General features: G+C 55.0%; 8 protein-coding genes across 8 annotated transcripts; 2 read left to right on the forward strand and 6 right to left on the reverse strand.

Moving 5' to 3' along the window:
- Nucleotides 1-767: 767 nt before the first annotated feature.
- On the reverse strand, nt 768-1178 carry G647_00137 (40S ribosomal protein S12; the record flags this gene model as incomplete). Its single annotated transcript, XM_008723540.1, has 1 exon — nt 768-1178. The coding sequence occupies one exon, from the start codon at nt 1176-1178 to the stop codon at nt 768-770; it is 411 nt and encodes a 136-aa protein (XP_008721762.1).
- Nucleotides 1179-2109: 931 nt separating this feature from the next.
- Nucleotides 2110-6139, reverse strand: G647_00138 (uncharacterized protein; the record flags this gene model as incomplete). Its single annotated transcript, XM_008723541.1, has 2 exons — nt 2110-2358; nt 2405-6139. The coding sequence occupies 2 exons, from the start codon at nt 6137-6139 to the stop codon at nt 2110-2112; spliced, it is 3984 nt and encodes a 1327-aa protein (XP_008721763.1).
- A 634-nt stretch (nt 6140-6773) lies between these two features.
- Nucleotides 6774-7721, forward strand: G647_00139 (uncharacterized protein; the record flags this gene model as incomplete). The annotated part of the gene is made up of 1 exon (XM_008723542.1): nt 6774-7721. The coding sequence occupies one exon, from the start codon at nt 6774-6776 to the stop codon at nt 7719-7721; it is 948 nt and encodes a 315-aa protein (XP_008721764.1).
- Nucleotides 7722-8141: 420 nt separating this feature from the next.
- On the reverse strand, nt 8142-10081 carry G647_00140 (uncharacterized protein; the record flags this gene model as incomplete). The annotated part of the gene is made up of 2 exons (XM_008723543.1): nt 8142-8781; nt 8865-10081. The coding sequence occupies 2 exons, from the start codon at nt 10079-10081 to the stop codon at nt 8142-8144; spliced, it is 1857 nt and encodes a 618-aa protein (XP_008721765.1).
- A 1903-nt stretch (nt 10082-11984) lies between these two features.
- Nucleotides 11985-12962, forward strand: G647_00141 (uncharacterized protein; the record flags this gene model as incomplete). Its single annotated transcript, XM_008723544.1, has 1 exon — nt 11985-12962. One exon carries the CDS (start codon nt 11985-11987, stop codon nt 12960-12962), a length of 978 nt encoding a protein of 325 aa, XP_008721766.1.
- Nucleotides 12963-13263: 301 nt separating this feature from the next.
- On the reverse strand, nt 13264-14160 carry G647_00142 (uncharacterized protein; the record flags this gene model as incomplete). The annotated part of the gene is made up of 1 exon (XM_008723545.1): nt 13264-14160. One exon carries the CDS (start codon nt 14158-14160, stop codon nt 13264-13266), a length of 897 nt encoding a protein of 298 aa, XP_008721767.1.
- A 6081-nt stretch (nt 14161-20241) lies between these two features.
- Nucleotides 20242-22027, reverse strand: G647_00143 (uncharacterized protein; the record flags this gene model as incomplete). Its single annotated transcript, XM_008723546.1, has 2 exons — nt 20242-20929; nt 21045-22027. The coding sequence occupies 2 exons, from the start codon at nt 22025-22027 to the stop codon at nt 20242-20244; spliced, it is 1671 nt and encodes a 556-aa protein (XP_008721768.1).
- A 3812-nt stretch (nt 22028-25839) lies between these two features.
- On the reverse strand, nt 25840-26534 carry G647_00144 (uncharacterized protein; the record flags this gene model as incomplete). Its single annotated transcript, XM_008723547.1, has 2 exons — nt 25840-26045; nt 26117-26534. 2 exons carry the CDS (start codon nt 26532-26534, stop codon nt 25840-25842), a joined length of 624 nt encoding a protein of 207 aa, XP_008721769.1.
- Between the last annotated feature and the right edge of the window lie 233 nt (nt 26535-26767).

Consider the following 26767-nt stretch of genomic DNA (forward strand, 5'->3'; position numbering starts at 1 on the left):
TGAAAGGAGAGGGCGCAACATAGAGCGTTCGCCTTCATGTCTGACAAGACATCGGAGAAATGCTTGGCCGATGATATACGCAACATAGAGCAAGAAAACGAGAAAGACATATAACGATTACCTTCGTACACGCCCAGATCGTGGTAGTGTGGGAACGAGACCATCTCCGAGATATGACCTGGCGAGCACAAAAGCGACTGCAGGTCGACTGTCCATCCATGGTGTCTTCTTTCTATCTCAAAGGTGGGGTGGCAAGATGAGACGACCGTTCTTTTGCGGTGGCAATTATCGATCAACCTTTGCGTAAAGGCGAGCGAGTGCATAAGGTAGGTACAGACGTTCTTTTGGAACATATCGTGTCTCCACGGACCGAAGACCGGTGTACCAACCACATACCCAGCCGAGCATCAAGCCGTCTTGAAAATCACCACGCGACTGCGTCTCGACTCATCCCCAAAGAGGTGTGAATATTTTTTTTGGTGGTTCTTCTGTTCCGTCCATTTTTTCCAGACCCACTGCAGTATGCATCATATGCAAAGCCACGCCATGGATGCATGAACGCAGAGCAGAAACAGTCATCTTTTCCTCCGGTATCACCTATCGCACATCACACACCACACGCACGCACAGCCCCAACCAACACACTCGGACAGAAAAACGTGGTGCACGTTTCTCGAGGATGAAGGGTGTGGGGTTGGGGCGAGGGCGTGTGTGAAATGATAGGTGCTCTCCCCTCCCCTCTGTGTATGCTGCAGCCAACCTCTCCTCTATTGCTCCGTCTGGAAGTAGTTCAAGAGGACGTTGCGCTCCTGGCTCTCCTCGCCCCAGTCGCGCACGACGACGCACGAGCAGTTGACGACCTTCCTGGCGTTGCCCTCGCGGTCCAGGACGCACAAGCCAGCCCACTCGCCCAGCATCTTCCCGTCGGGGACCTTGATCAGCGGGATCTTGTGCTCCGAGCACAGCGCGATGACGAGCTTCTTGTACGCCTCTTCTTCGCAGGCTTCGTTGAGGACGCACATGTGCGCTTGGCGACGGTCGAGGGCTTTGGAGGCTTCACGCAGCCCGCGGGCCAGGCCGTCGTGAATGAGGGCGAGTTTGAGCACACCTGGCGGGCCCCGCAGCGTCAGCGATGGAAAATCTTCTGTTTTGACATTGCGGCGTGGACGGTGGACCATCCTTTTGGGCTACCAACACATCTCATGGTGGGCGTATTGTAAGGGGAAACAAGGGACGACAACAAAGAGACATACCTTTCAAGGCGTCGAGGACAGACATGGAACCACCGGAGGCGCCAGCATCGCCAGAGACTTCGACCTCGTCGGCCGCGGCGACCTCTTCAACTGGGGAAGTGGGCTCTTCTCCGTCCGACTGTGACGACAAAATGTGTGTCAGTAAAGTTGATCAAACAGATGAAAACGATAGAGATAGGCAATCCTCCTCGGTCAATTTGTCTTCAGGTCCAGTCCCCAGCAGGCCCAATCCATCTCCAGATCAATGACCATCGACACCCTGGACCTTGCGTGACAGAGACCGAGCGACGATGGGAAGAAGAATGGGGGACGACATACCATCTTGGCGATTCGTTAACTTGATTGCAAAAGTGTCGGATGATCCTCAAAGAGTCAACTGGTGAAAGGAATGGATATCATGGAAAGAACGCAAAGCGTCTGGAAGATGCAAAGCCGAATATTGATCGGAAAGTTTGGTGGACCGCCAAGCCTTGCCAAGATTGAATTTGTCTGTTTAGTCACGTGACTGTCTCCCAGGAGCAACCTGGTGAAAACAACAACCGGATTTAGCCAAGGGAAAGGAGGCTCGTTACACTGCAGGACTTCATCAAAACATTCGTTGATTAATTGTCAGGGGGCCGCCTTCGTCATACATCGTATGCTGTGGTCGTTATGTTTCTGCAAGTGAATGGGTCTACAGCCAACCGTGGAAGGCATTAAAAGAGTCCACCATATTCCGTAATCCATCAGCGGTTTCCAGCGCCGCCTTTTCACACACGACAAGTGCCAGAAAATCCTAGGGTCTTGCTCACAAGGTTTCTGCCCATGTGCGCTTCCGTAGGCGGACAAGGTCCTTCCTTCACACGTGCTCAGACAACTAATCTTCTCGACGAGGGTATCCGAATCCATTGCCATTGGCCGTAGGTGACGAATGAGGATTTATGCCGTTTGCCAGCTGCGGCGTCTTCCCGTGGGCGAAGTCTGGAAGTGACGCTGGACTGTGAGGCGTTTGCCCGTTGCCGTTCATTTGACGGGAGGGCAACACTCGCAACGAGATCGGCTGTTTTCCAATGTTAAGACTTGCAAGGTGAGGGTGACGAAAGACTTGATCTTCGAAATCGGAGAGCTGTCGAGGTCAGTATACGACGGTCCCAACGCCGGAAAGAACATACCTTGACCCAGAACAGTTCCTCCATGGCATAGAACTTTGGTCGCTGCTCCTCCTCGCGCTGTATGGCCTGTTTGATCGTAGTGTTCCAGTGGCTGGTCTGAACGTCATACGACAGGCTGTTTCTCGCCACACTCCACAGACGCTGCCGCTCATGCATGGTAACGGGCCGCGTCTCTAACGAAGTGTAGTTGCGGAGGTTCAGATCTTTGGTCGCAAGCAGTCCAGCAACTTGGAAATTCGGTACCCACAGCTCGTTCTTGTTGGCATCCGGAGTGTTCGGATCGAGTTGAACCGACTTGGCCGTGTACAATGGCAGGAAGAGTTTGAGCCAGGCTCCGCTTCTGGCTTCGGGATCGTTTCGGTCAATCAAGATAGCAGATTGCTTGAGCAGGGCCGGCAAAGCATCTCGACGGCGTTCCTCGGCCTCCAGACGTTCTCTGCGTTGCTGCTCCCTAAGCAGCTCCTCCTGTCGGCGTTGTTGCTCCTTCAGCTGCTCTTCGTGTCTCCGTTGTCGTTCTTCGAGCTCCCGTCTGATTCGTTCTTGTCGCTCTTCTTCTTCCCTCCGTCTTAGCTCTTGACGCTCTTCTTCCTCCTTCCTTCGTTGCTCTCGACGCTCTTCTTCTTCCTTCTTTCTCAGCGCTTGACGCTCTTCTTCCTCCTTCCGTCTTAGCTCTTGACGCTCCTCTTCCTCCTTCCGTCGTTGTTCTTGGCGCTCTTCTTCTTCCTTCTTTCGAAGCGCAGCTTCCTCTTCGGCTTTCTTGAGACGTGCAGCTTCTTCGGCAAGACGTCGTTCTTCTGCCGCCTTCTCAGCCGCGATTCTCTCCGCTTCGGCGCGCTTTGCCTCCTCGGCTTTGCGCGCTTCCTCCTCTCGCTGTGCCTGAAGCTCAGCCTCACTTGGACCAGGATCAACCAGCTCAGTCTTGATCTCTTCAGTCGTCTCAGTCCGTTGAAGCGGTATGTCACTCTCGGAGACTGTGGATGTGGGAGCTGCCGTGACCTGTGTCCGAGTGAGCGCTTCAACTTCAGGCTTGTCAAGATCCATCGCTTCTGCTGTCTTCTCTTGTACGACCATGTCCGATCCTGACTTCTCGCCCCTCAAAACACTTTCCTCCAAAGCCTTACGTTCACGAACTGGAGACGAAGACACAATGCTGCTCTTTCTGAGACCGGGACGAGTCTCTTCAGGGCTGCTTTCAATAACTGTTCTCCGCTTCTTTGCAGCGCTCCGACCGTTTTCACCTGCACCTGCTACAGGGCGCCCAGGTGAGACACTATCTCTTGTGCGCTTCAATAGTGTACCTGACCTGGCTTCTCCCTTCACCGAAACCGCATCTTCATCTGATGACGCTCCGACATTACTTCTGCGTCTGCGATGCTCTTTCCCAGTGACAAGTCTTCTACGCCGGTGTGCAGCAGGGTCAGGATCTGGGTTGGATTGTTGCGAGAAGTCGCTCTGGCTTCGGCGCTTGACATGGCCTTTCCTCGCCGAATGGACTGTTTGGTCTTGATCAGAGGACACCGCGACAGAGAGGTCGGCTATGTCTCGCTTCGCAGCATTATGCTTGCGCCTCTCCATGCCATCGACGGTACCAGCGTCCAGATCCCTATCCCTCTCTGAAGAGTGCGGCGACTTGCCCGGTAACTGTTTGTGCGTCAATGACGGGCTCGCGGATTTTCCCAACTTGCTGGGAATTGGAGATTGGGAGCGGCGACCGGACCGAGGCTTGAGTTTGTCTGCGTCTCTGGTGGCTCGGGGCGATGTTGCCTTGCGGTGCTTGGACGCGTATTTGTCGTATGCAGTTTTGAGAATCTCATACTCCTTCTGCCACTGCTCTCCCCGTCGCTCGGCAGAAATCTCATGATAAGACTTCCCCTTAAGAAGCTTTCTCATGGGGTTGAAACCTGATTGCTCGACCAGGAGCTTGACGACTTCTGGATGGCCCTTGCCAATGGCTGCCAGCAGGGGGGTATTGTAGCCGACTTTGAGGTGCCGAATTGGATCAGGATCAGGTTCCGTGTCTCCCATCGCTAAGAGGTATTGTAAGACTTCCTCGTGTCCCGCTTTGGCCGCCGCGATCAAAGACTCTGTTTCCGCTTTCTGCAAGACGTTGAGAATATTGGCCACACCCTGCACATCACCTTGTGCCGCAAGTTTCTTCAGGTTCTCCTGCGTATTTGCCTGCCATAGGAGATCATTTCTCGTGGATTCACTTCGACCAGTCCTCCGTCTTCCAAAGCCAGCGGGCGGACTTCTAGGTCCTATCATGGGCGGCGAATCGCGCGGACTGGCCGCGGAAGCGGCTCTGGAGGAAGCGCCATCGCGCGGCGCGTCGGTGTAGTCCATAGAAACTCGATGGCTGTTAGGTTTGTCTTTCGCGTCGGCCAGCAATGCTCGGATCTCATCATAGTTTTCGTCATCAGGAGGAACAAGTTCGTATGGTTCGTCGCCCTTAGCGTTGCCCAGACGAGGATTTGCCCCGTGAATCAGGAGAAGTTTAACGACTTCAACATGGCCGTTCTCGACCGCATCGATAAGTGCGGTGTCTCTGTCGATGTTTCGTGTATCCACTTCGCATCCGTTCTCCAGCAAAAATCGTACGATTTCGACATAACCTTGCAGTGCGGCAATTTGGAGCGGTGTGTTGCCTGCGTTGTCCGGTAAGTTCAAGTCTTCCGGTCTCTCAGCGTATTTAGTCTTGACTGCAGCAAGATCGTTGTTACTTGCAGCACGCGACAGGAAGGTACGGCCATTCTTGTCGCGCCATTTGCGCGGGCCCGTGACTTTTGCCGGCGACATAGTATCATGGTCGACGGATGAGTACTTGTGCAAATCAGGTCGAGGCTGCTGAGGTGAATCTGAGTCCGAGTCTGAGCTCATAACGATGCGGTTGTGATCTGCCGAACCACTCCTCTTAGTCTGAATGGCCGGAGGCCGACCGCGTTTTTTCCTTTCTACGTCGCCAAGCGTTAACTGAGTTGACACGCCGCGCCTGTGTTCCCGCCTCAGCGGTCTTGGTGATGGAGATCGATCTTCGGATTTGTGACGAGGGTAAGTCGCTGATCTGGTTTCGCGGCGTTCCGTGGAGCCTGGGTCTGCTCCGCCGCCAGTGTTCTTTGCACGTTGTTTGCTTATCGAGGGGAGGATGTCGCTCGGCCGCCGCTTGCGAGTCTGATGCTTGGCCGACTTCTCAACGGGAGAGTCTGAATCGGCTGCGTCGCTTTCAGGTCGCCGACTCGTTGGCTTCGATTTCCGGGATGCGATATGGTTTGATACATCTGAATCACTATCTGGGGTATGCAACGGTATTCGGGGTGATGATAACGGTGAGCTGCGACGACTTGAGGTGGAAAACGCTTCATCATCGTCCAGACTACGCTTGCGCTTTCTCGAATTCGAGTCATTATCGGTCGCAATTGCTGCAGCAGATGGATCGCCATCTTTAGTTCTCGGTACGCTTGCTGATCCGGCGACAGATGCGCTATCAGCAGCCGTCCTCTGCTTCTCTGGTGACTGGATCAACGTTTCAGCCTCTGAATCGCCATCAGCATCCGGCTCAGCGGGAACATCAACCATGGTCTCGCCTGCGCCGCCAGATGCTGCGGCAGGGTCCGAAGTCATGACTGCCGCCTTGTGAGCAGTATATGGCGCACTCGGATGATTCTTGCCGGATGCCTGGTTGGTGGTCTGCTCCATTGGGGCATCTTGAGGCCCATTGGAGTCGACCACCTCACTCATGGCTGTGTTCGCCTCCTCTTCATTCTTGTCCTGATATTTGCCGTCGGCCGTTTTGTCTGAGAAAGAACGTTGCGAGCAGAGCGGGAGGCTAGGAAGGACGTGTAACGGGTCCCAGCGGTGAACGAGGCCGGTTTGCTGCTTGGTGTTCCCAATCGATGGCTCAATTGACTGTGAGTAGCTGCTGATGAATGTTCAGGCTACCCGAACCGGCGCACAGAGATCAAGCAGTTTGTTTGAATGACTTCACCGATGGCTTCACCACATCAAGTGAGATACAGACAGACAAGCACAGCGACTTGGAGACGAAACTCGATCAAGACCAAGATTAGGTGGCTTTGGCTCGGCACGTGATTTAATTTAGGATTGGTGCCGGGCTCCCCCAGGCCTTAGTCCCAGGCTTCTTTGCAACCTGGGCAGCCTAGAGCGCCTCCCAAAATCGTGTGCCAGCTAATCCACTTACAGCCGGACCTTTCGATCAGCACCCATCCAATTTCCACTCCCAGGCCCCGCTCATCCTGTCCCCTCACTCTGTTTTCACGCGCATCTTGGCTGATCGACCTCTTCGTGTTCTTGTTGCAAACTCTCCTCCAGTTGAACCAGGACGACCACCTGGGGTCTGACAAGAGGGCTGTCAATGGCAATACCGCCCACTGTGGTTATATGGGCCGTCAGGGTTTTCTACCTCTTCAGCTCTGTTGCCATCATCACCGTCCGCCTGATACCGGTCTTCGCTGACAGGTTTCTGGCATACGGCGCAAGGGCGCGGCGTCAAACAATTCACAGGCGTGGCAAGCGAGGAACTGCAGGCAAAAGTCAACAGTCGGTAGGCACCCAGCTCCTCGACCACCTTGCTACATGTACTGTGCCTCATTCGTGGTTCACACACTTCTACGTCCTCTCTCTTGTGTGCTCGCTTACCACCTTGTCAACCTTCTGCTACTATGAGTATTATCATCAAGCAACGATCAAGCAGAACCCGGACCTTGTTACCGCGGCCTTCTGTGCCCATCTGATGCTGTTGCAAGGCCTGCGGAGACTGCTCGAATGTGTCTACGTTACTCAAAATGGCACGTCACGGATGTGGGTTGGTCACTATACAATTGGCATGGCGTTCTACATAGTCACCAATGTGGCAATCTGGATTGAGCAATTATGGCGACCGCCTTCAAGTCCAGCCACAGCAGAACCAAGCATTCTCTGGACATGGAAGACGATCCTCTGCACCGTCGTTTTCTTCGGCGCCTCAGAACGACAGAGCCGCTATCACCAGTATCTATCCAGCCTGAAAAAATATTCGTTACCGGAGAAATACGCGTTCCAATACTTGATAGCGCCGCACTACACCATGGAGTGTGTGATCTACCTGAGCATGGCCCTCCTGGACGCGCCCTTCATATTCAACCAGGGGAGCCAGCTCCCGACACCCACGACGATCAACTGGACGCTCGCCTGTGCCCTGATGTTTGTGGTGGTGAACCTTGGTGTCACAGCGGACGGGACCAAGGAGTGGCAGCGCAAAAAGTTCCACGACCAGAGGTTCGAGATTGCGAAGAGGTGGAGGATCATTCCATGGTTGTTCTAACAGACCCGACGACCGGCATGCGAGCGACGTGCCATGCGTTTGTGCGTTATGAGGCTGCCATGGGTTTACCACCTCTCGCCTTATCTATGCAGGATAGTGCTTCAACAACCAGATCAAGACGAATAGTGCCTCAATTTCTCTTTTGAGACCTACGGTTCCTGGCGCCTTGTGAGGTCCCATCTCTTTTGATGCCCAAGCTCAATTCCAGCCTGGCATCCATTTATCCGTCATGTCCTACAACAGCGCCGGCGCCTACATGCATGCAGTCATGGCGACGAATTCTTCTTTCGTCTTCTTGCATTCGGTATCTCCCAAGGGCCGCCAGTACTCTATCATTCTTGGGCTTGTCACAACCCCAAGAAGAATAGAATACTTCTCAGGCTCAACCGGGCCGGCCGTCTTGTTGATTCCACATCCTTGTCACTGCCTCGAGGCCTTGTCGTCGCGCTCTCGGTCCTCCTTCTCAGGTGTCATGTCCTTCTTATCGTCTCCCGCCTTTTCGTCTCGCTCTCGACCATTCTTCGCTTCATCCTCCTCCGAGCTCAATCCTCTGACTGCCGCCTTGACCTCCTCTCTGAACCTGTCGATGTCCTTGCGCTTCTCCTCCCGCCACGCCTCCTTCTGTTCCTTCTGCTCCTCATCCTTCCTCTTTCTCTCTTCATAGACCTTCTCCATCCAGCCCTTGGCCTCGTCCACGGCCTTCTGGGGATCTTTCTTGTGCATCAGGAGATAATCCTGCAGATCTGCAGGCGAGAAGTCATCCTCCGGGACCAGTGCCGCGAAGGCCTCCGCCAAGCCCCGTAAGCGCGTGGTCTCCTCGCCATCGCGCAGCCCAAGCTCATCCTTGGGCTTCTCATCCTCGGTCGGCGTACTCGGCCCAGCAGCCTCTTCCATCCCCCGCAAGCTCGCAGAGGTGGGCAAATCGATGAACATGCGCAAGAAGATCTCCTCGGCCTGGCGTTTGCTCGCGTTCTTGAACCCCACGCGCACACTGATGCGGCCGGCACGGACTAGTGCGTCGTCCAATTCGTTGGGTTTGTTGGTCGTCCTTTTGTTTCGCCTATCTGTTAGCCGGTCACCAGTCACATACAACGGCGGGTATTTTGCTTGCGTGAGGGAAGAAAAACGGCCACACAAACTCACATGATCAAAACATGCCCCTCTGGCGCCGCGACACCGTCGATCGCATTCAACAACCCACTCAGCGTCACCCGCGAGTTGGTCCCGGCTTCGTCATCGTCGTTGACGTTGTAGTCGTCCGCATCACGCGGCACCTGGCCACGTTTGAGGCCGCTGGCCCAGGACGCCCCGCCGCGTCGTGCGGCTGCTGTGGTAGACTTCCCCTTGCGATTCAGACCCGCGGTGTCAATGTCCTCGAGCAGCAGCAACGACCGACCAGGCAGCTGGTTCAGCAGGGAAATCAAGTCCGAGTCCGTGAGATCGTTGTCCAGCAGCGACAAGTTATACACGTCCAGGTTGAACTTGCTCGCGATGGCGAGGGCGAAACTCGTCTTCCCGACGCCCGGCGGTCCGTGGAACAGGTAGCCTCGCCGATAGGGGATGCCGTGGTTGGCGTAGAAGGTCATGGTCGCTTGGTCCATGTACTCGGCCACGTCGGCGAGGACCTTCTCCTTCTGCTCCAGCTCGAGGATGACCGTGTCCAGGGCCCGGCGTGGCTTGCTCGTGACGCGGCTCCACGTCTGTCCGCCTCTGTAGGGTCTGCGGATGATCGTCAGGGAGCGCTCCCTCGCCTTGTTGAGAAAGTAGATGTGCTCGATGAGGTCCTTGATCGGCTGTGTCGTCCGGCCCAGGCACGAGATGGAGATGATTTCCATGCGCTTGTAGCGGTTGCCGAAGTAGGTGTGTCCCTCGCCAAACTGTCGCGAGCAGAAGAACAGACGCTTCTTGTGCACGAACAACTGCGTGCCTTGGCCTTGTTCGTACTTGATCTTCGGTGGCTCGTTCATGCGCTTCGTTTCCTCGACGTCGGGATCGTGGTGGCGAACTCGTCGCCGGCCCGTGTCCTGCGGCGTGTTGGACATGGCGTTGAGGACTTGATCTGCGCGGAGGGTCCGGTGGTCCGATATCCACGATGTCAGGTAGCCGAAGAGGTCTTCGTCGGAGCTGACGTTGATGGTGGCGACAATCATGGACGAGAACTGTGTCCATAGTGACTTTAGTCGCGCGATCGGGCCAAAGTAGTACAGCGCGAGAATGACGCCGAAGAAGCGGAAGAGGAAGGGATATTGCTCGAGGAGAGGTCGCGCTCCAGGCAAGAATGACGTGATGATATATTCGGGGAGCTCGACGAGGCTGCTGCCGCCTGTAATGGCAGTCTTTCGCATGCGTTGGAGATCCATTGTGGGAGACTGTGAAGGAAGTCACCTCTGATATTGACGGGGACTGGAGATTGATAGAGGCGGACGACGGATCATATGTCGAGTCCAAGTCTCACAAGACCGATTGATAAGTGACAACAGCGGTGCAATTAGTCTGCAGGATCTGCAAGGCAACAGTCTGGACGGGATCGCCTGAAAGCTGTGGCGATGACCGGATTGCACCAGTCAAAACGCAATGGCTTTCTGCCTAAAGACATCAACTATGTTCCTGTGTCGTCTACCTCCCTGGCCGTAGAATTTCCGAAGATCATGGAGACGGGAGTCTGCTCAAAATGGTCCGCGCTGTACTCGCAAATTTTCTGTTCTGTGTGACCTGTCAACGAGCATGGGTATGTCTGCAGGTTGCCGCACTTTCAAGCATTCGGTACGAGTAGCACCAGCAGGCAGCAAGTGACTGGGATCATATCGATCTTGATTGGGCAGCCGGGCTATGATCATACAAATGTGGAGTGAGGGCATAGGTAAGACATTCAGGGATATTCTAAACATTCATGGTGGGAAGCCGTGCATGAGAATTGCATATCGGCGATGAGCGGACGATTTGTCGCTGCCAGGAGTCATGGAGCTTGAACTTGACATGAACAACCCAATCATCAGTCCCAGCTTAAGCCCTGCTGCCTACAACCCGCCCAGCAGATATGTGAGGTAAGGTACGGAGTATACAGCTTTTTCATCACTCCGCGCCTGACATTATGTGTACCGTGCGGCTCTGCAACGGCCCGGAATGGCTTGTGTGGCTTATACTCCATGTACGTCTGCCACAGTTGAAGCTAGAATGAGCGAAGATATTCGTCCCTTTCGGCCAGCTCATGTCTTTCTCGTCAATCACTAAATTTCCAGCGGCTTCCATTCCCAAGACACCTCTCTGCTTATTGGGAAGCGGAGGAAGTTGTCCCATTACGATCTCCGGAGACCATTGTTCTGGATCCATCACAGGCTCTCGAATCCAGATATATAATCACATCGAATCCTTTCTCGTCTTCAGTCCCGCTCCAGAGAGTACTCAGTAGTGATTCCATAGTGCCCAACAGTTGTGATGTCCGTCCTTCCAAAGCTTCCACATTTTCCGAAATGATATCAGTCTCTGCGCATCGCAATGTCATCTCCGCGCGAGGGGTTCAAGACTGGATATGGTATTGTATCCAACAGCGACGAGAGCCTTGTAGTCACGCACAACATAACGAGGGCAATGTAGGTGGAAAGATCATAGACGGACCAGCGACCATGATCATATTGGAATATGGCGTCTTGGCTGTGCGTTTCACCAATAGCATCAAGGATGTATTCCGTACAGTGTGGTGGACAGCAAATGGCCTGGGACGAAGCCACGGAGTCGGTATCGAGCGACAGAGAGGAGTCAGTGTCCACGATTGAGGGGTTCGGTTGATATGCGGTAGACCTGGGCTCTTTTTAAGACTCATGAATTACAGTTCCATTGCATACCCCAACTCCTTGCGCAGGACAACTCGGTGCATCAAAAGAGATAGTGCCCAGCAGCGGGAAGCCGGCAGAAAAGGGTGCGCCAAAGGTCGGCGAGAGCTCTACATTAGCAAGAGAACTACGACGGGAGAACGAGTCGCGACAAATTGTTGAAGTGAAAGTCGCATCTGGACTTGAGAGCTCGGTGAACGGGAAATGAGGCGGAAAATACTCCGTACTCGATGTGTGCTCGTACCTAGCTCATAAAGGTTGACGTCATTGGCCTCGCAGAATCTTGGGTGTTTCTTTGTGATTCTCGTCATCGCCTCTCTGCCACAGCCAACCTGTCAACAACTTTGTGGACACTTCACCTTCTCCTTAGTTGAAAAGACCATGTTACTTGGTAGTTGAGGCGGTCTCACTGTCTACCTCTCGCTTCAACATCATGCCCGCTGTTCAGCGCAACGGGCGCACAGTCTCAACGCAGGACAGGCCAGAGAAATCATCACAACAGTCCACTACCCAAGCAATGCCTACCAGCCGACCGAGGCCGTCCTCCTACCTCCTCCTCGTCTACCCCGTAATCTTAGCGTTGGGATCCCTCTTCTCCATTCTCTCGCCAATCGCAGCGCCTCCGTCAGAACCACTTACGCCTGGCATCGCATCAGACTTGAATGCGCCGCATTTCCACCACGCGAACTACTTCGCAGGCAAGCGCAACATCGTCAATGTATACTTCGTCAAATTCGGCTGGTTCTGGACAACACTGGCATTTGTGTTGCTCCAGATCACCATCCGCCCAGCAAATCAACGACACTACGTTCAGACGGGCCTGCGTTACGCTCTGGTTACGCTGTCGTGGTTTCTCACCACGCAATGGTTCTTTGGGCCAGCTCTCATCGACCGCAGCTTTACAATTACAGGGGGCCACTGCGAGCCTCAAATAGTCAATACCACGGGGTTAAAAGAGGCAGTAGATATGAGCAGGATCAGCTCCGGTCTGGCTTGCAAGGTGGCAGGTGGTCGATGGCGCGGAGGCTATGACATCTCAGGCCACGTCTTCATGCTAGTCCTCTCGTCTGCCTTCCTCCTTTATGAGCTGCACATATTTGATCGCGACTCTTCACACCCATCTGTCTCGCCTCAAGCAGCAGCACGGCTGGCGCACGACATGACCGAGGAAGAACGCAAGGCAGTAGGAGGCTGGGAAACAGAGACTCAAGCGCGGATCAGAATTTGGTCAAGATTCTTTGTCTATGCGGTCGTCTTGTTGGATTTCTGGATGCTGATGATGACCGCCATATGGTTCCATACCTGGCTGGAAAAGTTGGCGGGCTTGCTCATCGCCGCTGTGACGGTGCATGGGACTTATTTCCTCGGCGATGTTGTACCCTTCTGGCGGGAGCTGGTCGGTGGGTTATAGCAGGAAGGGCATGACTGTGACGTGAAGGGCCAGTTAGTGAGCGAGCACAACTGACGCGACCACGAGCACGAGTTCCGATCATGAATTAATGCTGCTGATGCCGCTGCCGCTGCTACCGGCGCCCTCGCTATGCGTGGAATCATACTCCCATCAATGCAAAAATATACTCGGAAGCCAAGCAGATTGAAAACTGCTCGCGCCTCACCATGAGTCTTGACAAAGGTGATGTCGCCCTGTGCCCGCCCGGCCTTCCCCAGGTTCAAACGAGCCGGGTGAGGGATCGGACATAATTGGCCCTCCTCTATATCTCTGACGGTGGACGCATACACGTACTATCAAAAAGAGCCTTGCATCTAGCACTCTGTTCAATATTGCCGGTCGTCCCCATCTTGGCCTCGAAAGCAGTATCGTTAACTGTCTCCCCTTGTCCATCGCCAACATGGACCGGGCTCAAATATCCAGCATCTCTCGGCGGCTCGTAGTGATTCATAATCTGAGGATTCACAACCACGCAACGCAGGTCACCTGAGCTGCAGAATGAAGACATGGAGACGTCGAATGCTTCGTTGGCCCCGGCCGCCAGGAGCTTGAGGACCTTCGGCGCACTTTGTCGTGTTACACCATAACCAAAGGTGCACACTGTCTGGACCGAGGTCTGCACCAGACGATAATTCTCCTCCAATTTGTCTCTGAGGAAGTGTTTCGACCAGCCTGAATAATGTTCCGTCTCGCAGCGAGTCTCATCCCGATATTTGCGACCTGGAGGCATCCAATCTTCGATTGCAGAGCCACAGTGACCCAGCCAAAGGACGTCCCAGTTGTCACCGTAAGGACGTGGGTCGTGATCTGGCGTTTCGACGAACTCGCGAACGTTATCGGAGATGAGCCGAATTTGGGCTTTCAACCTCACATCAAAGTCAACATCGTCCTCGACTATGAACGCCGTCTCGAATCCAGAGGCAATGACAAATTTCAGCAGATCGACGTGTGCCAACCATGCCGTGGCGGAACCGTGTGCCGGTGTGGGTTTCCCAGAGTCCTTCCCAATATGCTCAAAGGCCGTGATCAACTCTTGTGGGTTTGGAGGCTGGATGGGGATCGTCAGATCCAGGCCCATGAGGCTTGCTGCTGCCTTCAGTCCACGGATACGCCAGCTGTCCCCCGTAGAAAGCACCAGCAGCTTTTGAAACTGAGGCATGATCAGAACCTTTTGGACGCAGCCACTGGGTCTGCCCGTGGGGAAGTGCAGCACTACTCACCCCAAGCGTCGAGTTTGCCGCTACCTCTCTCGGCGATAGATATGACGGGGCGACACCGACACGCGGGAAGGGAAATCGTCCACTGTGTTCGTATGATTGCCACAGCAAGCCGAGCAGAGTCAAGATTATAATGGCGACAATTATGTGCAGCCGACAGCGCAACCAGCTGCCGAGGGTCTGCCCTTTCCAGGCCCGGAGCATGATCAAGTCATACGAAGGTGTACCACCAGCCCGACAGAGCGTTCAAGATCTGGAAAATGACATTGTATATTGGCGAGAACATGACTCAGGGCATCTAATTCTAAGAATGTGAACCAAGCTAGCTGTAGCCGCGCCGAATATATTGTGTCGGGCCAACTTGGTCAACATACGGAAGGCCAGGAGGACGCTTCCACACATCCTTGAACAAGTGGTGGGAACAGGCGATCGTTGCGGCTTGTGGCTGTTAGTTACTGAGCTGTGCCGCCGTTGCAGCGTCCTTCATCTGGGTTGGTCAGCTGGCCTCCAGGGAAGGGACCTGTACGAGGCCTTGATGGTCTGCTTCAGGAGATGCGGGAAGTAGAAATTAGACACCTTGTACGGAGCACGGGGGTATCATGCCACGTATTCTGGGCACCGTCCTGCCATTGATGCTACCTCAAAACCCTGCCCGCTTCAAGCCTTTTTCAAGCAACGGGAGACACTTCAGGTGGGATCCCTGGTCACCGTTATCATCGAGGCCAATAAGCTTTCTTAAGACTGTGCCAAGTGGCCTCGACGGCGCTTAAAAATGACCCACGACGGGCCAGAAGCGCCGGACTCTGAGGGTATCTCGTCGCGGGTCCAGTATGAATCATGTAGCGGGCCGGAGGAGCCGCTTGCTGACGCAGAGCATTCCATATTGCGACAGCACTGGTGTTTGGGCTTGCTCGGACCTAACTAGCACCCGATGCATACGAACTACGCAAGTCATGGAATATAGCAAGGAGAGAGGTTCGTGCCTTTGTGATTCCTGAGACCTCAACATTAGGCTAGTAGCGCCCACCATCACTTGCCATCGCGAAGCGTACTGTCCCGGGTTGAGTAGAAGAATGGATCTCAGGCCTTTGATCTTTGCGAATGGTAGCTATACGGGATCTAGCTCCTGACCCGAACACGCAGATCCCGGCCTGGAGTCGTGCTGCCCTAGCTAACCGGGAAGACCAGTCTTGCGAGGCGCGCTCATGGCGCAAATCCAATTTGTTAGCACCGGTGCATCCCCGGCCCCAGTTACAGGTTATACGTCTGCCAATCTCGAATCCCCTGCCTTTATAGACCCCTGCCAGGCTTTACTATAGTAATGCTATGCTGGGAAGTGAAACACGGAACTCCAATACAAGGGGTGGGTCAATACTACGATCTCTGTTTGCCTTGGGAGGCTAGTGAGAGCTTCTCGCTTGTGATTGAGGGCAGCATTATCTTCGGCGCTGGCTTAACCTGGGGCGGTCTCGGACATACAGGGTCATGATGCTTTCCAGCCTCAAGCGTTTCGAAGGGGCCGACTGTTTGGGTCAAATTTCGATGCTGTCCTCGATGCCCAGGATGTTAGGACCCGACCCGCCGTGCTTTGGCCACTATGCTATGCTGGGCGGATCTTCTCGTCAGGCAGGAGACTGGCCGCCCGTCTTCCCTCGCGTTGCAGGCTCAAGGGACTGCATCTCTGCCGTCGGCACGACCTGAACTGACTTTCTGCGCCTCTTAAACACACCTTCGACGCCATGTCTCCTCCGCCTCGCCGGTCGAAGCCTCTTTGACTACTGGTGTTCTCAATCCATATTCGGAGGACGTCTCTGCCATGATTGAGAGGAAAGCCAGGACGTCAATGGCACTGCAGTGTGCACTGTATCTCTTCTTGAGCTCTGTCTCTGCTCAGGACAACAGACCTGTCGACCCAAATAATCATTTCATCAGCCCGCCGTTGCCAGGACCCCAGGCAAACGTCGACCCAAGTGTATTCTGGTCCAACCAGAATTGGACAGTGGGCGTGCAACAGTCCATCGACTGGAATTGGATAACCAACCATACCAATCTGATGATTACACTGCAGCAAGAAGGAAATCCCGACAGTGTCCAAGCCCGTACGATCCTAGGTATTCGCCACCTTTATGCTAGGAGTGATAATGTGCTAACCAAGGACGTCCAGACTGCCCCGAAGCGAGTACCACAAGCCTTATCTACTGGGATGGCGACGTCAGTCCGATTGACCTGAAGAACGGGTCTATCGCCTACCTGGCCGCCTGGGACTGCGATCAGCCTGACGCCACCCCACTCTTCTTCTCGCATTATATCAACCTCACGGAACCAGCGGTGGTGACAACGTCCTCGAGTTCGACACCCACAACTTCAAGCCCCAGCAGCACGCGCACAAACGCAGCACCTGCGACCAGCTCGACCCCTTTTGGCTCTCCTTCTACTCCTGCTCCGACTCCGACTCCATCAACAGACGACACAAACCAGGGGACCCACCGGTCCTCATCCGACAGCGCAGCTCTTGGGGGTGGCATAGGTGGCGGCATCGGTGGGGCACTCGTGCTAATCGCCCTTGTCGGTCTACTGCTGTTCTGGCGGAGAGGAAACAAGAACAAGGCCAAGCGCAACGCCGGTCCCAGTCATGAAATGAGCTCTTCGACAAAGCATGACCTTCTATCGCCAGATGCGATGTATCCGTCCAATCCTTATCATTATCCGCAGCATGGGCATGGGCACGCGCACGGGTACGGGTACGGGTACGGGTACGGTCCAACAGAAATGCCCGGGGGCCCGACCACCCCCCGACACCAACAGTCGAAGCTTGCGTCAAGTGCGGAGCTAGAGAGCACCAGTCACTCGGGTGGAGGATCCTGACGGCTACCTTCACCGTTATGGACGTGTCGAGACCCTTTCTACACTTGCAATGTATTCATTAATCATGAGGTTTTTATCTTTTAGACATCGTTGATTGTTTGCTGTAGATGGAACGGGACGAAGGAGGACATATGGGTTCGATTTGACACTCACGTTGCTGCTTGCCGGCGGCAACTGATGGCTGTATGATGATACTGTTTCCTTCTTACCGATTGCCATATCCCTGTATTTGGAACCCCTTTATCCTTCTCCATCAGTTTGAATATCAGTGCCATTGTTGCTTACGCATTGCTTCCAAGTACTACCGTTCCGAATACGACGGTCTCGAATCCCGTACCCCGCCGAAACTCCCACGGCGGGATGGTGGTCCTTGAAAACCCACAGCACTTTCATTTGCAGCCTGCGACTGACTCGAAGAAATGACTTGCTGTTCGAACAGGATGGGCCTGGCCTCGGGGACCAAGGGCCCTTGTTGCTAAAGGGCTGAAGCGGTTGAATGCAGACCCTTCTTGCTGCGATTCGACAGTCCTGGGGCACCGATCGGAAGGTGACGAGGCGCATAATGCCACGAAGACCTTGTCACTCCGCCCGCGCAAGTTTTTCGTAGCGTGTCTCGGCCACAGGCCCCGCAGATGGAGTGATCTGAGAGAAATGAAAATGGAATGACACTCGATATTCCCATGGTGTGAAGTGCTGATACAGGGTATGCAAGGGAATACCACCCATGCATGACCACCTTCATGCCGTATGTATCCCCACACATGTCGTGAGAGAACGCTGTGTCCATGACATGACCCAAACAAGGATCAGGGTACTTATGCGTCGGGCAGGACGCGCGCGCGTTCGGGAGGATGTGGGCAGCGACTCAGCGACGGTGGCAATGTTCAAACTCTTCCAAGGCTCTTCCACTGCGTGGAGCTCCCTTGAGGGCATGAATGCGTTGGAGGAGGGTAATTACTGTACTCAGCTGCAAGTACTGTGTATGTCCTTACTCTATACACACGGATCTCTGGAGAAAAAAAAATCCTGCGTTCTCATTTCACACTCTTGAAGCCTTGGAGGCCGCCGTGGTGACAACATCTAAAGGAGAGCAGCGATCGGTGTCTTTGAAACAGATGGTTATTGTTTTTCTGTTGACCAGACATTTCCGCGGTTCGAGATTTCTACGCATGTATGACAGACAGAAGGACCTTGAGAAGAGTACCCGCGGCAATGCGGTAAGGTTCAGACCAGGATCATCCTCCATACCTTAATTAGTCTCCGCCATTCCGAAAGGCTTTGTGCCTCGGCTCTGATATGGAAGACTGTGCCTCTAGCCATACGCTCCTAGTCTTACAGTCTGCTCGCCATCACCCAGCACCGCGCCTCGCGCCGTGCCGTCGTCCGCAGCCATGCTTGACCACCTCCTCGATGCGCTAAGATTCACAGGTACAGTGCCGATCCAGAGAAGCTGACTTTGCTGGAGCAAAGGTGCCACGAGCATGAACCGGCCACCCCTTCCCCGAGCGCCTGGACCGTCCCAGAACGCCCTTGTGTTTGTATGCTCCGCTGATACGAAACGACCAGAAAAGTAGGATGAAATGAGGACACGCGCGCGATATAATACCGTCGAAGCTGGGCTGGAAAAAACCAAAGACATATCCCTTGCCTCCCGGGATGAAGCCATTCTCTCCCCACGTTTCATGGTCCGGCCAGCCTCGTCATGAGCCATGCGCAGCTCAAGCACAACAAAAAGGAGAGGACAGCAAAGTGGCTAAAGATCGAAAAAGCGTCAGAGAGGCGACAATCAAGCATATGCCGCCGATCTGGGTCTCCATTGGCATTTTTTGCACGCAGTAAAGCAGGGCAGGATGGAGGGGTTGAGTTGTGAAAGTGCGAGGAGGATACGATATAGGTAGGTGGTTGAACAGTAAATGCGATACCGCCTCGACGGCCTGGGTGACTCACACGTGAGCTGGGAGAAGAGTCTACCTATCTAGGTAGGTACCATCTTTGGTCACCGAGCATCATACGGCTTTGGCAATGACAGGCCAGGAGTATGGACCCAGGCGTGGCGAGAGACAGCAGCAAAAGCGACAATTAGCTTCGATTTATGATTAGAACATGCGCACTCGGCATCGATCGAACCTCGAACTTCACTTTGACTCAACTCAGGACCAAACCAGCTCAGGGCCGAATGTGTCCTCTGTACGGAGTGCTCTAGCACGTGCAAGCCTATGCTACCTAGGTACGTACCGTCCAGTACCACGCAACACAGCGACCGCAGGACTTGTGCTATAAGACCGAACGGCAGGATGAATGATCAAAGAACACCGAGTCCACGCGACGGTTAAGTCCTCGGAGGAAGGACATGTCTCTGATACGGAGGAGACATAGACATAGATATAGACATAGACATACCTAGACATAGACATACCTAGACATAGACATACCTAGACATAGACATACCTAGACATAGACATACCTAGACATAGACATACCTAGACATACGTATTGTCATCATCTGCCAGACTCAGATTTATATTCATATTCAGATGACTCCGGAGTACTTACTACACTACAGTCCTGTCCGTAGGCCTGACTCGACCTGGCTTGCCCTGGCTTGCACCCGGACAAACATCATCAGACCTGACAGGTTGTGCCGGAGCCTGTGAACGACTCCTCCTCTCTTCTCCTCTCCTCTCCTCTCCTCTCACATTCTAGGTACATAGTACCCTTGCGGCGCCACGCAAGGCCCAGCGTACTGCGTCCATGTATACCGTACATATCGTACGTGTCGCGCCACGCCACGCCACGCCAACATCGCTTGCGTGGCAGAACCTTTATTTTCATACCACAGGAATCCGATAACAAGAACTAACAAGACTGGGGAAGAACCGGAAGAAGCGTAACATGAAGCAGGAGGAGCGTCAAAGTAACTCGTACGGGGTACTGGCCACGCCACGCCAACGCCCAGACCAGGCTACTTCGTACAGCCCAGAGTACGCCATTGATGATCGATGGCTTCATACCGAAAGGTCATTAAATGACCTTCGCTCCTCTTATATCCACGCCCTCTTTACTCCGTACTCCGTACACCCATGACCGATTATATACCGTCTCATATGTGACTCCGTACACCCATGATCGATTATATACCGCCGTCTCATACGTAAGTTTTATACCCTGTCCAACTTTGCCAGCTTCTTCCTCTGCTCCTCTCGCTGGGCCTCCTTCTTGGCCCTCGCCTCGGCACTCAGCCCGGCGCGTTCCTCGTCGTCGCTGAACGCGTCGTCGTCATCTTCGTCGTCGTCATCGCCCGTCAATTGGAAGTACTCCTCTGCCTCGTCAGCTGGGGGCGCGCTGGCCCCCTTCTGCATGGCGCCGGGCCGTCTGTTCCTCGCCTGGCCGACCACGAGCGTCAAGACGACGACTTCGACGACCGCAAGCGCCACGCACAGCGAGATGGTCAGCCAGCCGTAGCGGCGGAGCATGAGGCCCAGGACGGCGTTGACCATGCCGACGGGCAAGACGGCGCGGCCGAGCCAGACGTGCACGGCGGACATCCAGGTCTTGCGGCCTCCCGTGGCGACAAAGACGACGTGGTGGCGCCAGCCCAGCACGGTCTGCGCGGCCAGGGCGCACACGATCAGGATGCCGAGGTATTGGTGGAAGATGGAGATGGAGCGGGAGTTCATGAAGCCGATGATGGCGCCGATCGACACCGACACCGACGACAGCGCATTGATCGTCCAGTGGTAGTTGAAGGCCGTGCCGGCGGCGGCGGTGCGTGGGGAGCGGAGCAGGTAGATCGCGAGCGGGTACCCGACGAGGAAGGCCAGGGTGAACAGCAGGCCATGGAGGTGCCTAAGCAGGGGGTTGCCAACGGTGGTTAGTTTTGTCAATCAGCCACTGCCATGAGAAGCGCACGACGACCTTTGGGCTTTGGGGGGTAGGGGGGGGGGAGAAGGGGGTTGCATACCACATGAAGGAGCGGATATTCCACTGCTTGACCGTCTTGACGGGTTCTTCGACCTTGGAGCCATCATCGGCACCGGGCGTAGATGTGTCCGAATCGGCCGTTGGTGGTTGTGGCAAAGCCTCTTTATCCCCAGGAGTGGTAGCGTCCGCCGAACCCTCGCCTGTACCACCGTTCAACTGCGCGGCGATGATTTCGTCGCCCTTCTTGAGTTCCTCGTCGCTCGGGACGGCAGGGGCCCCAATCTCACTCAACCCGCTGTGGTCGCTGACTTCGTCGATGGTCTGGAAGAATGGAACCTCGCTCTTCGCGTTCAGCAGGTCGACCCACAGGAACCCGAATCCCAGCCCGAACTGGTGCATGTCGATGCTCCGCTCGTAGGAGAAATCCCCTTCAAAGTCCTGTTTGAAGTTACTGCTCCAAATCATCGACTGCTTGGTGCTATCGCTGTGGATCCCCAACGCCGGGGCCGTGAATTTCTCGTAGCCGCGCACGATAAATTCCGCCACGCCCAAGTGAGAGGGCTTGGCCTTGAGTTGCTCGGAGTACCAATCGCCCGTGTACGCCTCGAAGCGCGTGCCGACAACCTCGACGTCGGGGACCTCGCCGGAGTAGAAATCCTTCATCTCGTCGAGCGGTCGAGGAGGATGATGGCCATCCACGGTCCGCACCGTCATGGTTAGATCATTACTCGCCGGGTCGCCGTAGATGATGAACATGAGCGCGCCTTTCATTTGGGGCCCGAGACCGAGCGACGCCCAGCCTTTATTGCTCGAGTCGTACCGGAACATCCACATGCGGACGTAGAGGTCGGACTGCGCCGTCGTGGTGTTGTAGTAGTTGACCAGGCTGAAGGCTTGGTCGGCCCGGCCGGACTGTCCGGTATGTTTGACGAATTGGACGGGGCGGTATGCATTGGCGAGGATGGTGAAAGTGGTGACCAAAAGAGCCAGAACGGCGGGCAGCCGAGTCGAGAACGGCCACATGGTGATGGCGCGGTGAGATGGTGTCGATATGGAAACCGACGCACTGTACGGAGTATCAAGAAGAGAGACACACGAATTCGGCGTCGACACAAGATCGAATAAGGTGAGATGCGAAGTTGCTGACCACCGGTCCCTCGCGTTCGCACGGAATAGGGGCTGTTTTGCCGTCAGAACCGCTCAAGCTGCTCCTCTTCCAAACTCCTCCGCCCGCGAGTCTACCGAGCTACTCTTGGGTCTTCTGATGCCTCGTTGGGAAATCCACAGATGTCGCTGCGAAGGAAAGCGAAAGTGCCACGGGGAATGAGAGGGGGTTGTGTGGTTGATTGATTGCGTGAGCAGGGGAAGAATTGCTGGTGGTTGATTGCCAATGGTGGAGTGACGGTTGGCCCAAACAGCCGCGCTATTCCCCCTTGGGCCTTAGCCTCGGCACCAGAATGCGAAGCTTCAGGGGCTGCGAGCCACCACTTTGAACCACGAGAGAGTGAGAATCCAGTCGAAAAGGTAACGAGGTACGAACGACTCGGTCCTCAGTTTGTACTCCGGAAGCTAGGATCGAATCGTGTCACAAGGCTGCCTCGACCGGAATGGGCGACCGCGTGGTTTATCTCGCCGCTTGCGTCAGTGGTGGACAGCAGATAGCTGTCATGGACGCGACGCGGATGCAGTATGCACTGATTGCATTGTCTTTCGGCTGACCATAGCAGGATGTCAGCGGCTGGAAAGGGAGTCCTGACGACGCAGCCATGCGCGTGAATGAGACACCTGGGTATGTATATGTGTTCATACCGTACAAGTACGCCGAGCCATGCGCCACCACTATGTACACTGCACATATTCATGGCTGGCTCGCCAACAAGGCTGTCACGGTCCGTTTTCTTCACTCCTCATGGCCCTCTGCCCCCTTGTCCCATGCCATCTTGTTCGGGCTCTTGAGAGTCGTTGACATCTGCTTCCGCCTCATGTCCACCACCCCTGTCACCCCCGCGTCCTCTGCCTGCCTGCCGCTCTTGCTCGGCCTCGGGTTCGCCTCCACCATCAAGACCTCCCCCTCCCTCTTCCTGGGCCTCATATTCAGCCTCGACTTCTTCACCATCGTCTTCACCGCCTGCCGCCCCTCCGTCGGCCTCAAGTTCGACCTCGCCTTCTTCACCACCCTCGGCTCCTTCTTCGGCCTCCGCTCCCTGCGAGCCTCCCAGCGCTTCATATTCCACATGCTCAGTGTGCTCCACCTGCTCCATCTCTTCCATATCCTCCATCTCATCAACACCGGTTGCCATGTCGAAGCCGCTGCCCTGGAAACCCGACATAGGATACTCCATCGGCGGCGGATGGTATGGGATCTGGGGCCGCGACATCTGTCTCATCCGCGGAACGGCGCGGAGTGCCTGTGGCGGGAGCTGCGGTCGTACGCCGCCTCTCGTGTAGAGGAAGGCCGAGCTCCGTCGAGGGCCGGCCCGGTCGACCTTTTTGCGCTTGGCCAAGTCCCCGGCAAAGCAGCAGGTCAGGCACATCAGGATGCAATACAGACAGCAATCGCACGCGTCATCGCTGCTAGGGAACAAAAATCTGCTTCAGTGGGACATTCGGCAAGCCAGCCAGCCAGCCGCGTCTCGTGCGAATTGGGGGGAGGTTGTTCACCCTGCCTACCTTTCTGTCTCTTGAGGCGGTCGTGCGGCTGGACGCACGGGATATGTGCTGATCCGAGGCATCATGGCAGCCTTGACCTCGTAGTCATTGTGGAAATTCATGTGGGCAGCCTGCTCTTGTTCGTGGCCTTGTGGCCGGCACGCCGTTGGACGACGACCCGGGCTGCGCGGTGAGTCGATCTCACCGCCGTCGTCCGTCAGAGGGGTGTTTGCTGGACGAGCTTAAGGGCCTGTTGACATGTGTGTGGAGCGGTGGAGCTCGACTGGTCGTGGCTGGCGGTATGTGGGTGGACAGGGCGGCAACGAAGTCGAGCACTCTTGAGGACCGATGAGAGTGGCAGAAACGTTGAAGACGCTCGTGGTGGGTGTTCACGCAGCACCGCGGCGCTGGGGGGAACATTCGCCCACATTAAGACCAGAGATGTAACGCAAGCAGCCTGGAAGACCTGCAGAAGCAAGATCCATGCACGAGATGGCCTGAGATCCCAGTCAGCAGGGTCCGAGATAAGATTCTCAGTCTTGGATGCTCAGGCCTGTGGCTTACCGTGGCATGCTGCTTGTCTACCTAGTATTCACCACAGCCTCAACAAGTGGAGCGGTGCCGGTAGGGCAGGCTGGGCATGGAATCCTATCTCACATGCATTGAAAGCCTAGAACGATTGCAGAAGGCGAATGCGTTCAGATCCGGGCCGAGAGCCGTGCTAGAAACAATCTATCTTAGGAAGCAGCCATGTTGGCGGTACAATTGGACTTGGGGAAGCGAAGACTGCAAGGAATACGACGTCGAAGGAGGAGTGAGAGATTGGTCACGAATGCATCTGCAGGTGGTGGACAAGAGATACCCGGTACACACCGAGGTCGGTCCTTGGGGATGTCAAAACCAGAACGAGACGTGAAGCGTGTACTGTGTACTGTGTATGCAGGACTAATCCGGGGCCAGATGGATGGCAACTACTCCGTACACTGAGTTCCGAAGTCACTGCGGTCTCAAACCCAAGTAAGGTAAGGTCGTCGATGCAGGGTACGGGTACGGGTACTGAGTACTGCGAATGGGCGTGCTAAATGCCGGGTCGGCCAGGCGAGGAGTGCACGGTACTAACTTCTTGCGCTACACCGTAGCTACCTTACTGTACCTACTTGTACCCGTGCTGTATGTAGTACAAGGAGAATGCGCAGTACATCTTGGCAGTGGCTGCGGCATCACGGCGCAATCAGCTTACGGGCCATTCATACCTCGTGCTGCAAAGACCTCCAGCCTCGCGCCGGCTCGCCGGTCTCGTGGCTAGGCGTTGTCGACGTCTTCGGTAAAAAGTCCGCCAGTTGCAAGGGCTATGATATGAGTAGTGTGCACAGAGTACGGGGGACCTCGTGGATTCTGCTCCGTCTCTCCCGCAGTCTACAGTATTGGCACAGGGTCACCGTCTTCAGCGTTAGTGTGAAGGCGTCACCCAGGATGCCTATACCTACTGTAGGTATTTCATCGGCGAATGACTCCGTACTGAGCACTCACAAACGTGGCTTTGAACTGGTCACTCACTGCTAATATTATATTTAGCGCCCGGTAAGAGTTACTTACTTATGCGACAAGGCTTTTCAGGGTTTTCGGCAGTAATCCGAAGATTCCTGACAGGTTGGCCCAGACTCCGGACATGCACCACACGTACTCCGTACCACATGCCAGATTGCCTTTTCTTTTGCCTTTTGCCTTTCGCTTCTCGCTGATCTATTTCTGCTACGAGCGCCTTCCTGTTCCGCCGTAGCCGTACTTGGCGCTACAAACAGCATACGTAAGGTACTGCACAGTATTGCGGTCACACGTGCGAGCGAACGCGTGTTTCCATTCACCGATCACGCACTGAAGCTCCTATCTCGATACCTGTACTCCGTGTCTCAGCGGCATTACCTTTTGGCCAAAGGGCGTGTACTTCATGTGACGAAAACCGAAAAGGTCAATGATTGTTGGAGCAATCCTGTATCAGATTCGATCTCACCGGACTCGCACGCACGGATACTGTCGTGACCATGAACGGCTCATGCACCACGCGTCGCTGATATCTCTATTTGGCCCCTCTATGCCACGCCATCTCTTTCGAGGACACTGCATTGTGCGTCTATCTATGCTGATAAACCCTATATTGGATTGTCTCTTGCAGTCTTTCGCCGTCTCTATGCTTTCACAAACACTCGCTTGTCAATGGGTTCGAACGTCTTCTCCTTGGCTTCCTCCTGGGGCTTCCCAAAGATGAGCTGGGCCTTGAGCTTCCACGCCTCGGGAAGGGCCCACGTCGACTTGATCTCAGCGGTGATGCCGGGGTGGAAGTTGAAATGTTGAAGGTTCGCGCCCAAACCTTCGGATTCAAGGGCCGTCCAGACTGCGCATCATATGAAGGTTAGTATTCTGGGACATGAGGACAGCCATCGCTAGAATGTGCGTGGACCTTACCGATGAATTGGTGAATGCCCGTTGAATGATCCGACCACTCAGTCAGCATGCCGCCGACCATGGGATTCTTCTCGGCCAAGCCATCCAAAGCCGTCTGATCTTCGAACCACATGACGGTTCCATAGCTGCCTCTCCACCCGGCAATGCGACTGTCCATGTACTCCCGCATGCCTCCCTCGAGCGGCACGTCGGCCATGTGCTTCTTCACGATGTCCCAGAGCTTCTGGTGGTTTTCCTTGAACAGGACGACGGCGCGAGCCGACTGGACGTTGTACGTGGACGGTGCCCAGGTGACGGTGTGCTTGACGATCTCTTCGATCCTGGAGTCCGGGATGGGCGATTCAGCCGCGAGGGCGTAGATGGAGCGCCGGTCCTTGACGGCCTCGAGGAAGGTATCTGTCTTGCTGAGCGAGCCCATGGTAGGTAATTGCAGTACTCGGCTGGATGGTTGTGAAGGACAGCAGGTCTCGGGGCTGGATGAGTTGCGCCGGATTGGTCGCGAACGGACTCAAAGTAAGTCAGTCAACAAAAGACGCGTGGATGAGGGGCAGAGAACTGGTTGAGGTCCCTTTTGCGGCTACCTAGAGAGACAACCGATGGCGATGTGGAGAGATAGAAAGAGAGAGAACAATTCTGACGGCAGGACCGCGG

Source organism: Cladophialophora carrionii (genome assembly GCF_000365165.1).
Source record: "Cladophialophora carrionii CBS 160.54 unplaced genomic scaffold supercont1.1, whole genome shotgun sequence".
Taxonomy (NCBI): Eukaryota; Fungi; Ascomycota; class Eurotiomycetes; order Chaetothyriales; family Herpotrichiellaceae; genus Cladophialophora; species Cladophialophora carrionii.